Source organism: Centruroides sculpturatus, unplaced genomic scaffold (assembly GCF_000671375.1).
Source record: "Centruroides sculpturatus isolate CEXI.00-Female unplaced genomic scaffold, Cexi_2.0 scaffold657, whole genome shotgun sequence".
NCBI classification, from domain to species: Eukaryota; Metazoa; Arthropoda; class Arachnida; order Scorpiones; family Buthidae; genus Centruroides; species Centruroides sculpturatus.
The window spans coordinates 281,048-293,157 of NW_019384866.1; the positions used below are offsets into that span (position 1 = coordinate 281,048).

At 29.2% G+C, this 12,110-nt stretch overlaps 1 protein-coding gene across 1 annotated transcript; it reads right to left on the bottom strand.

Moving 5' to 3' along the window:
- Positions 1-1,102: 1,102 nt before the first annotated feature.
- On the bottom strand, positions 1,103-3,387 carry LOC111630787 (hairy/enhancer-of-split related with YRPW motif protein-like). The gene is made up of 5 exons (XM_023374942.1): positions 3,211-3,387; positions 2,995-3,052; positions 2,828-2,911; positions 2,675-2,747; positions 1,103-2,079 (listed from the first exon to the last, which is right to left on the bottom strand). Exons 1-5 carry the CDS (start codon positions 3,279-3,281, stop codon positions 1,427-1,429), a joined length of 939 nt encoding a protein of 312 aa, XP_023230710.1. The 5' UTR covers positions 3,282-3,387; the 3' UTR covers positions 1,103-1,426.
- Between the last annotated feature and the right edge of the window lie 8,723 nt (positions 3,388-12,110).

Here is a 12,110-nt window from a genome sequence, read left to right on the forward strand (position 1 = left end):
AACATTTCAAAGTAGAATAACATTCAAATGGTTTCAAATTCTGATACGGTGTTGTATTGTTCTACGTTGGTTTACAGATTAAAAATGGCTCCAAGAAATAATTTAAAGGAGAAAATAATAACAATTTTGATTTGACTATGTTTAATTTTGGCGAATTTGGTTATTTTATTACAATTTATATAATAATCTTCTCATCGGGTCTGCCTTTTCTCATCCCCTATAGGTCTATATAAATGCAATGTATACAATAGGCCTATATAATACAGAAAATGCGTCTAATGATTTAAAATAGTTAATTTTCTAATTTATAATGTTCTTAAAACAGTAATAATTATGTTACCATTGTTATTAATTTTAATTAATTATTGGACTAGGTAATACTATATGTGTAATAATGACGAAAAGAGTATTACGTAGGTTAGAGTCACCCAGAAGATAGCCGATCTACACAATAGCCGCGTGGCTAGCAAGCGTGGGAACGGCTGAAGTCTCGGTGTCACACCACGTCACCTGACTCCTCCACATGCCTATTGCTCGCAAACAATAGACTGTTGATAAATAGTAGATATTTACAAAAAATAATTTTTTCCCACGATTATCACTTTATATACATTTTTGTTTACCAAAATTTAATTATACAGTAAAACCTGTCCAAAACGGAAACCTGCCTAAACCGAAAAAATTCGAAACGATGTTATAAAAAGCCTGTTGATAATAGAAACCTGTCAAGTCGGAAAAAATATATGGCATAGTAAAACTTGTGTAAACCGGAATCGCGCTGTACCGAATATTTTTTCCGATTTACATCGTTTTTTTAACATAGAAAATCGCTCCGTTTCGAATATTTTTTTCCCGTTTAATCAGATTTCCATTTTGGACAGGTTTACTGTACCGTGGTATTCCGATTTACATAAATTTTACTGTAAAATATAGGTAATTAGAGAAATGACACACAGTGAAAATTTAAATGAATGATTATACCTGTAAATCTTCGAATAGGTAGTATTTTTTACGATTCTGTATTTATTTATTATTATTTTTAAAACCATTTCTTGTGAATTTTAACCATATAATGAGATAAAGGCATGATTTATGACTAGATTAAAAAATATTTTTTTTATTAACAGTTGTATTTAACAATTTTTTTTCGAATGCATGTAAACAGTACATTCTGTGCATGACAGTATAGCGTACAATTATTTTTATATATAAATATATATTTATATTTAAACGTATAGTAGAAAAAATAGAAAACATTTTATGTACAAAATGATATACTATTAATAATATTAGGAAAAGGCATCGTTGGTATCTTAACAATGTTTTTTTTTTTTTTTTCTTATGTGACTAGAAAAATATTCTTTCCTGACTAGAAAAAATAAAGATACAAGTTCTTTATTGCTAATTAAGTTTCGGAGTAGTGTTTTCAATAGGCTAATTCTGCTCCCCAAGGTCTATAAGGTTTCACAGCAGGAGGTGTATTTTGCGAAGGTGTAGTGGGGCCGTAATTTCCTGCGGAAGAGAATCCGTGTCCGGAAAAATACTGATTAGGTGGCATCTGAGAAAGTGGTGTCATCATCGTCGAACTTCCCCCTGCCAAACTGGATGTAGACATAGTTGTTTGGAGCTGAGACGAAGAGACGCGAGGCATAGAGTGGTGCCCGTGGTGCATATTTTCTTCCATTGGTAACTGTACTGGACGGGATTCGGAACAGTAAGGAGAACTGACGGATATGGGTGGCGGCGCTTCAGATGTTAGCATGGGAGCCGGTGCCGACGAGGGATGCAACTGAGATGTCATAGATGGTGCGGGATACTGAGATGGAGCTGGTGGAGGGATGGTGCCGAATGTGGAGGGAGAATTCCAAGGATTATGCGCGGATGCGGATTTTAATGCCAGTTCTCTTTGGGCGGCGTAGCATTGTAAATGGCTCATCAAGCGTAAACGGAGTGGATCCTGTAAATCCATTCCTTCGATGGCTACCAAATAACGAGCTACTTCGGAAGCACATTCTCGGAAACCAATGTTGTGATAATCCATAGCAAATTTATGAGGATCGAAAGTCAAAGCATCGAAACCTAAATACAAAGGTAAATTATTATTATTTCTTATATATATAATATATATATAAAGTTAACTTTTAATGTATAATAATTAAATTATTAATAAGTTTTTCTACGGTGTTTTGTTATAATTGTTCTTTTATAATCGGATTAAACAATAACACGTGTTGAGGTATAAAGAAAAAATTGTGTACGCTTAAATTAGAAATGTGTGGATAATTTCTATAATATTAAGATTATAATAATTAATTTATAAGCCCAAATTCATATTTATATAACTGTAGAGTCAATTTTTTTTTCTTTTATTTCCTTTGATAAATTTAATGTTTATTATTGAACGTTTTTATTCAGAATTTAAAGTATTAATTTAAGAATATTTATTCGTCAAAATATATTTAAAAATTACCGTTCAAACAATTAAAAGAAATTAGAATTTTTAACTTAAAACATTCCTTTTTTTAAAAAAAGAATAACATATAATAAAAATGCATGGAAGTGAATCATTTGGCGAAAATTCCAGATTATTAGAATTTTGAATCAAATATTAAATAAAATAAATCTAAATTCGATAGCGATCTTAAAAATTGTACTTTTAGAAATAAATCTCTACCTTTAGCATGCAGCATTTTTAAGTGATCCACGGTCATTTGAAGGATTTCCGCTTTTTCTAACTTGGCAGAACCCTAAAAACGATTTTCTTTTAAATATATAATATATAAAAGAATGTCTAATGTAAATTCTATGAGTTAAAATATTAAATTACCTGTTTTTCAAATGCTGCAGGGACTAACCTTCTCAATTCTGATAAAGAATTATTAATTCTATCTCGTCTTCTCTTTTCGATAATCTGCAAAAAATAAAATTTTAAACAGGATTACATGAGAGAAAATTTCATTAAAAAAGATAAAAGGAAAATAACAATATCATTACCCCGCGCCTTCTTTTCCTGTTTAATAATTGACAACTTTCGTTACTTTGAGTCGGAGTTCTAAAAAAAAGACAAAGAACTTTTTAGAAATGGGGGAAAAATTTATCAAATGGGACAAACGAGGGAACATCTCTGGAAAGACAATTAAAGACAAGAACACGGCATGCTCTAACGACGTATCCAATCAGAGATGTTCTTATTCCAGACACGTGACCTACCCTTTTGGTGAATCTTCCGCAAAAACGTCGTCGCAGTCCGACTCCATATCGCTGACAGTTCTTTTCATCATATCCAAGCCACCAGGTCCACGTGACGGAAGTCCGAAACACACGACCGACCGTCTCCCGACTGACGACACACCAACTCACGCGCCACCGTCTAAACCACCTAGCGTCCATGTGATTGGTCGATGGTCACGTGGCAAACGTGCGCTTCTTTTTCCAACCCCGTTTCTTTCTATTAGCAATTAGTTATTGTCTTTTTGTATTGTCGTAGAGAATTTCCAATAATTCATCGATCGGGACGTTACTCACACTTAAAACAACAATTAAAACGTTCTATATTTAGTTTTACTCGTCTTCTTGATTTAATTACGAAGAATTAAATGCTACTGATAGAAACATATCGACGTATGACAATGTTTAATTTCTATATTAGCTTCCTGTCAGGCAGGCGTGAATTGCAGTGAAAGCATTACGTCCTCATAAAGTATGGCGCCAGAGCAAAAGCAAAAAAACATCGATAATTAATCTTATTATATACTTGTTTCGCTATAAATAACACAGAATTTAAGCTAAATTTGTAATGAGTTTTATAATTTATGTTAATGACACTCAATTATTATTAATATATTATGATAATTCATGCTAATTACGTTATATGTGTTAATATTTTATTACACTGTGCAGAATTATATAGCTTTAACTTAATATGTAATTTAATAACACCTTATTAATTTCTAATTTAAATAGACAAATGAAATTAACATAGTGCGATGTTAATTAATTATTAGATTATAATTTAATTATTTAAACGTCATTGTGATGCAGATAACATAGATAAGTGCATCCTTCCTTATATATTTTTGTATGAAGCGTGGGAATTTTTATTTATTTATTCATTTATTTATATTTATCAATATTTTTTTTTTAATGGATTCAGTAAACGTCACAGTGTTAAATGCTGCGTTGGATTTAGAATCGTGTGAACCTGACTCCAATCCTTTTCACTGGAAACAAAATCTTTTCAGCCAATCAAATAACATAGTTGTCATGGTTACGTGCCACGTGCCCAGCATCAATGCACGAGGAGCGTGTGAACCTCGTTAGAACGCGTGGAGGGTCACGTGCCGCTGGCGGATGTTTGACGTCATTTCTACGCTAGCGACATCTAGTGGGTTTAATATGGATGGGAAAGAGATTAGCGGTAATGTGTGTTAGGGGGACTCAATTATTTTGTGTCGGAAGCTTTTGTTTAGAAAAAATGAATAAATGACATTGATTTTGATAGAACAGTTCGATAAATCTTCCAACAAATTTAATTACTAAACGTTTGTATTATATTTGTAGAGAATTAATTTGTTTAAGACGAGTTGATAATTTTAACATCAAAATGTGAATTGCCGTTCTGGAAAGCAATTTAATTCCTTGTTTATCGCATTTATTTATTTATTGTGTTTATTATATTATTTTCTGTTTTTGGTAAAGAGGTTAAGTCTTGAGATAATTGCTGTATTATACTAATTAAATATGAAAAAAGATCAAATAATAGAGGACATTTTGAAGGTAAAAGAGGGATTTAGAATAAAAATCAGAAACTTCAGATTAAATATTCACAATGTCATCTGTTATTTTTTAAATATTTCAGTTTATCTTATTTTTCAAAAACTACTTTATTTAAATTTACTCAATGTTTACAATATTTTTTAAGAGGAATGAATAGTAAAAATAAGGGTACGGTTATCTGCATTTCAATTATTAACCTTAATCTATAAGATAATGTTCATACGATGCATTTAATTGATTAACATTAACAAAACTCAGAATTAGTATAAACCGTTGTAATCATTTGATTAATTATTGGGTTGCAATTTGAAAAAATTGTAGACTTATAAATTCCCTCTGTCGTCCGTCTGTCTGTCCTTCCTTAATCTCAAGAACGGAGTTAGATAGATGAAAGTCAAGACCAGATGTGAAAAGCTTAGATATAGGAGGCACCCGATTAATTATATACGTACTTCCGTAAGACACGAAATTCAATTCAAAAAATTTCCTCTGAAAAAATTAGATAGATGACCGGCACGACTCTTTACTCTTTTGCTAGCAGGTAAAGAATGATATACAGAGGCAACACACTACTACATATATTTTTAATTAAATAAATTAAAAATATGATAAAAAAATTTTGGTATTGTGACGATGTCACAATAAATAATTGCTCGTTTATAATTACAATTATAGTTTAAAAATTCAAATTACTCAAATGACTTTTTATTTATTTATTTTTAATTTGTTTTTTAAAGATACTTTTGTACTTGTTCGTTTTATTAAAATGTTATTTACATATCTTGAAGCAATTTTCTTGTATATTGAGAGATTAAACACTCAATTTTTTTCCAATACTTTTCAAAAACGTTATTTAGGCCCTACATAGTTTGAAACGTATTGAAAAACTAAATCTTTATATTATATATACATGCGCATTAGTTGTGAATATATGTTATATACAGTTCACTGTATGGGTCTATTCTTTGTCATTGTAAATTTATATTTGTATAAACGAGTTGAACTTCGGTTCAAAGCCAGATGCTGCTAAGTTTAGTATTTGTAGACGTCGCAAAGAACAATAGAAATATATTATTATAAAAAAAGCACATCTGTCCAAAAGTGTGCGGAGTCAATCGACAACTTGCGTAAGGCAGACGAAGAGTCAAGGAAATTTAACAAAAGCCCATCCATCAAACGATGCCAAGTAACACCTATCGCTCACCAAACATGACAAGTTAGTACCGGAACTACAATTTGCGAACTATTCAACGTGGTTTGGCTTGTTATATAATCCCCATACCACTAGAGAAAAGGTTAGTTAATACTTACTTCTAACTTTAGTATGTATGTTTAAAATAAGTAACAGGTTTGATAAAAATAAATTCATGTCGTCCCACAAAGGCCGTAGACATTATTGTGCGGTCTAGACTATTTCTCATATTCTAAATAATAAAAATTTGTGGAATACTTTGACCACCCGCCCGCATTTAAGAGGCCACTCGACTGTTCCTCTTATATTCTCCTATTTTGTTATTAGTCACTGAAGAGGACATCATCTCGACCACATGTCACCAACTGAACTGTAAAAAATTTCTGCATTCGATCTCTAACACTTCGTAATAGTATTTGGCACGAATGATACTAAATATAACACTAGGCAAATTTCTGTAAAGCATACAAAAATTGAAAAGAAAATAATTGGTATATAAAATTTTGGAGATAAAATTCAGTCCCGAGCGGTTAAAAATATCTTTTAAGATATTTTTTATCGTCTTTTTTTACAAGAAATACTTCATTAATAAACGATTATTTTCGAATATAACCCTTTACAGCCAGTGTTTCGATGCACGAAGACAGCTTGAACCCCGATGTTGAATTGTTACTATAGGGAGTGGCTAACAAATGACTCGTGTCGTACGTCATTATGAGCCCTCGATGGCGGCGTTGCGGATTGTCAAAAATGATAGACGACGAAAGATACGCCCTCGAAGAGATTTGAAGAGATTTCGAATGAAGGACCGGTGGCTTGGGAACGATTAACATTTGGTTTAGAAATGGGGAGAAAATTAGAAACAGAACGACATATATTTGGTGAAAACGACTGCGTTGGTTGTTCTAACAAAAGTTACAGCCTTCCTATTATAGAACATTTGACAAGCGCGATACACTTAGGGAAATTAATGTTTAGAAAACTCAATTTTATTCTCGTAGATGTCACGGTGGATCATGCAGATGTTATGATTAACAATTGTTCCATTGGGTTGATTCATGGCAAATAATTCAATTTCTTCCTGTTACTTATATAAAATCGATTCCTCCTACTCGGTTTTTCATGTTCCTTTTTCAAAATTAATGCCTTTAACTGTGGTAGAAACTACCGGAAAATACAAGCTGTTATTTTAATTTCGTTAGGTATATTAATTATTAAAATAAGGTATTAATAATAGTCTTCTGGCTAATCTACGAAAGGAAAATTAAGTCTATTAAAATCAAAGGTACAACAAAATAGCAATTTTTTTTTTCTTTGCTTTATTTTAATAATTTTCCCTTTAAAACATTAAAACGTTTTTCTGAATCAACGAATTTTCTTTTCCGCCGATTTAATGGAACCATTAAACGAAAGGAATGAAAACCGGAGTTCCATTAATGTTAGCAGATGTATTGCACTTGTAAATAAATTATTCATGACCGAATATATAAAATTGCACAATTGTTTCGTCTTCCATCGTATCGTTTAAGATTTCTATCATTTTTTTATTTAAGTATAAAAACCTCAACTTTTTAATGTTCATCCACCATCTACTATATATTTTAACTTCTTTATAACTCAATATCATTAAACTACCGAAGGGAAAACTTTTCCATTATCTTTATATACAAAATTTAATTCTATTATAATAGTAGTAAAGAAAGATATTTATGACAAGTCTAGCATTTAAATTATCTAATCCAGTTATTTTTTATTCCCCTTTTTATTTAGAATTACAATAGTTTCATAGCTAAAGTTATGGACCTGTATGATAATTTAAGCTTTTCAATGATAAATTGCTGTATTTTATTTCGAATGTATAGATTTTTTTTGTAGGATATGATTCAGAATATATCATTAACGTGAAAAAGTTTACGAATAATAATATAAAATAGATCCGTTCTAGATCTAAATCTGTCGTGTTGTAGGGGAAATACTGTTTTCTTCCATCACGTACCAATCTGACATTCTGGAGATTAGTTTCTTTCCAGAAAGACAGAATTTTTTCGAAGTTGAAATCTTTTCTTTCAGAAAAGAAGATACTTTTTTTCTTATTTGACTGTTATGATTGGACATTTCTTGTAAATCATAATCATATCCGACATGTAGAATATCACAAATGACAGCGTGTTGGCTATTTCTATAGATATCTCAGTCTTGTAGAAAATATAATCATAAAAGTAAACAAGTTAAGCAAGAACATATTCGATTTTCACCTAAAATAAAATAATAATAATAATAATAAATAGGAACCGTTCATGTTTCCATCGTATTGTATCATCAAAATTGTAGAAGATAGAACGTTCTTATTATTTCAAATATGTATATTGTGATTTTTTTTCCATGTTTCTAGAAATGAAAAACAAATATATCTCATATAAAACTTCGTTCTTTAGAAAAAAAGAGAGAAAAAGTTTTATTCCCGGTTTTTATTTATTAGAAATATTGATGTATGTTCGGAAACGAAGTGCATTGGCCTATATGTCAGATTGAAAGTGGTAGAGAGTGAAAAAGAGAAAGATAGAAGAGAATCCAGATGTTGCTTCCCTTCGATACTATTTCAGAAGAAAACAAAACAGATAAGGAAGATGCAGTTTGCATGTACAGTAGCTAGTTCAGAAAGCGTTGCTTTTTGAACTAGGCAATGTACATGCAAACTGCATCTTCTTTACAACAGACTTAAAAATTTAAAAAAGAAAAAACTAAATGAGTAATTTTCGAGAAAACTGATAACTGCAGACGATATATTAAAAAAAATTTCTGATAACTTTTAAAATATTTTAAAAAATATCGCCCGAAGTCAATATTTCATCCGCTGCAATTATCGATCGCGCTGTTTAAAATTTGAAGGAAAAAAAGAATAAATCTAATACGGGGCTCTCCATATCTTTATATTTAATAACAAATGATAAATTTAGTCATTTAATATTTTAAAATTTTAATATTCTAACAGCGTGATTATTTTTAGTGAAGAAAATACATGGAATGTTTCAGGAGAAAAAAATTCTATAATAATTTTCTTCTTTCTTTAATTTTTTTAAAAGGGGAAAAAAACGTATTAAAGTTATTTTAATAAAGTACTTACATTTTCGGCCTGTTTAATAAAATTGTATTAATCTTATTCTTTAAAATTAATTAAAATAATAAATTATTTAAAATTAAAACGAGAAGAATAAAGTTAGATTTAGTAATGTTGTTACACGGTATTTTAATTATAGGATATTCTAAAGAGAAAGATGTTAGAATATAAAGCATACAATTTAATACATTTCTAGCTATTTTAATAAATTAATTAACAAATAACAGTCGCTGTGAAGGCATTTTAAGTAATTTAAATACAAAGAAGATATATTAAAACTGTAATATGATCACTGTACTACAGTTTGAATTCTTTCAGGAATTTTTCTTTAACACTCAACAAATTAATAGTATTTTCTTTTATTTAAATATCCAATATTTATCTAAATAAATTGCATAGTTTGTTGATGTCTTTAATAAATTGTAACATTTTATTTGAAAGTTTTGTTCTATATTATCTAAAAAATCTGTTATAGATCTTGTGTTCTTTTAAATTTACGAATGGTTACACCTGGCCTACTTTAGACCTTTTTGATAAATAATTTCAAAAGCATAAATCCAAATTAAAGAAAAAAAATGTGAAGAAAAATAATAAATATATAACATATAATAAATATATATGTATGTATGTATTTCTTTATATATATTTTATCTTTGAATATATATTTGTACTGAGTTAAAAACACTATTCTTTGAATATATTCAATAAATATTACAATTTTATACAATAGTAACGTCCATTGGAATATTTATGAAACTTCTATTAGCATATTTTCCTTGATGATTTTTTTTAAAAAAAACATTCGTTTATGACGATTTTCTAGAGATAAAGCAGCGATAAAAATTCCTGAAATATATCGTCTTAAGTGTCAAAAGATATCCATAAATCGAAAATTTTGAAACTAAAATATATTACTCTTAGAAATGGCAAACTTTCCATAATTTCACTTTAAAATACTTAAAAAATATATATTTAAACCGTCAGAAAATTCAATTTATTTTCACTTTAAATGACATAAATATATTCTAAAATAATTTTTAATTTTTTGAGTTATAAAAAATGAGTTTTTAATGAAAATTAAATCTAGAATTGATCGTTTAAAATGAATAATATTTTAATTTTAGAAAAATCAATAAATGACTCACAGAAAATAAATTGATTTAGAAAAGATTAAAATCACAGAAAAGTAATTTTTAAAAATCTTTTTTGAAGCTTGATAGAAGGTCCTGTTTGGTATTCAACAAGATTTACAAACATGAAAACATACGGAAAAAATTGCATCACCATAAATCTATAATACCGATTCAGCATTCTATTCAAAATTCTAGAATCTGTAAATATGATATTCGGTTTCATAAACAAGCAGGAAAAATATGTACAGTACATACATATATATATGAGATCTATTTTAAACTTCAGAAACGATTTGATTTATAGCGATAATAAAAACAAATCTTAAATATATATTTAAAAAAAAATGTTTAAAAATTTTATGATTAAAATCACCTTAATATCTTGTTATCTCCATATCTAAAAGTCACATTTTCTATCTAAATCATGTCACGATAAGTATGATGCGTGTAGTGTATGGAAAAAATAAAAAATAAAATAGAAAATTGTATTGCAAATGAATGATTAAAGCTACCGCTCTGGGGTACCCGGGATCGTCTCTCGGCGTGTAATCCTCGAGGATTGCTCTCCGAGATATGATTCCGGATATATCCGGCCCTATCCCTTCTCATCCAATTGTGTCCCCGGTCGAACCCGTGATAAATATGATTAAAAATCGCCCTCTTAAGTGTCCACATGGTAGAGTAGAATGGTGAGATTTAGGCAAGGCAACACATGGTTGATCTACCAAGAGTGAGTGGAAACTGGCCTCTTAGATGTTAGACACGTAAAGAAAACCTGGAAAATTCCAAGTGGCAGACCTGTACCGAAGCGGCGATCAACTAATATTTTAAACTTTCCTCAAGGCAGAGAGTTTAAAATACATACATACATACAATGAAAAATAAAAGAATCAAATACAGTATATATAAGGAATTTAAAGTTCTGTATCTTTATTTTCGGTCAATATTTCAAATGTACGGTACATATTTTTATTAAACTCGAAAATGATTCGATATTATTAAAAGGTACACGAAGAATCTTATAATTTCTTTACTCTTTTCTAATGTACAATTACAATAACACGTGTGAGCTTTAATGAAAGTTGTATGGATAATATAAAGTTATATACGACATTAACTTCAAATGCTAATATAATTAAAACGGAATATTACCGTTATAATGTCTATATCACAAAATTAATTTTTTATTTATTCCTTTAATTCTTATGCACATAAAAAAGTTATCGATAATTAAATCTAGGAAATAACTTAGCTTAAAAAATAATAAATAATACATTCGCAATAGTGTATAAATTATTTGAATATTTAATATTATTCTCGGAATTTATATGATTTTATATATTACTTGACTTCACTATAAAATAGGTTTTCTGCAGCCTATAATAATAAGATTTGATATAAGAAAAACATTAGTGCTGTGAGAAATAAAGACAGATAAATCATATCAAAATGGTAATTAAATCAGATTTTAAGAAGTTATTTTATTATTGAATTTAAATGTGATAATCGATCGAAATAACATAGGAGAAAAAATTTGGACGAGTGTAGACTAAACAACCATTGAACACTGTTTGCACCCGACTAACAGGCTGGTCACATGGAGTTTCCGGGTTTTCTTCACGTGTCTAACCTAAGTAGGGGCCAATTTTCCATAGAAAATCCACTCGTGATGCACCTCTTGGTAGATTACTCATGTGTTGCCTTGCCTTATTCCATCAATCCAATCTAAAATTTAGGGAAATTCAAGTTTCTAATTTAGAAATATTAATAATATAATTTTGAATGAAGTAAACTACAGGAAATATAATTTATAATTTCTTAATATTTTTATTATTATTGATTTCTTAATTAATCAGATATATATATTAATTATAAATATATATTTATATAT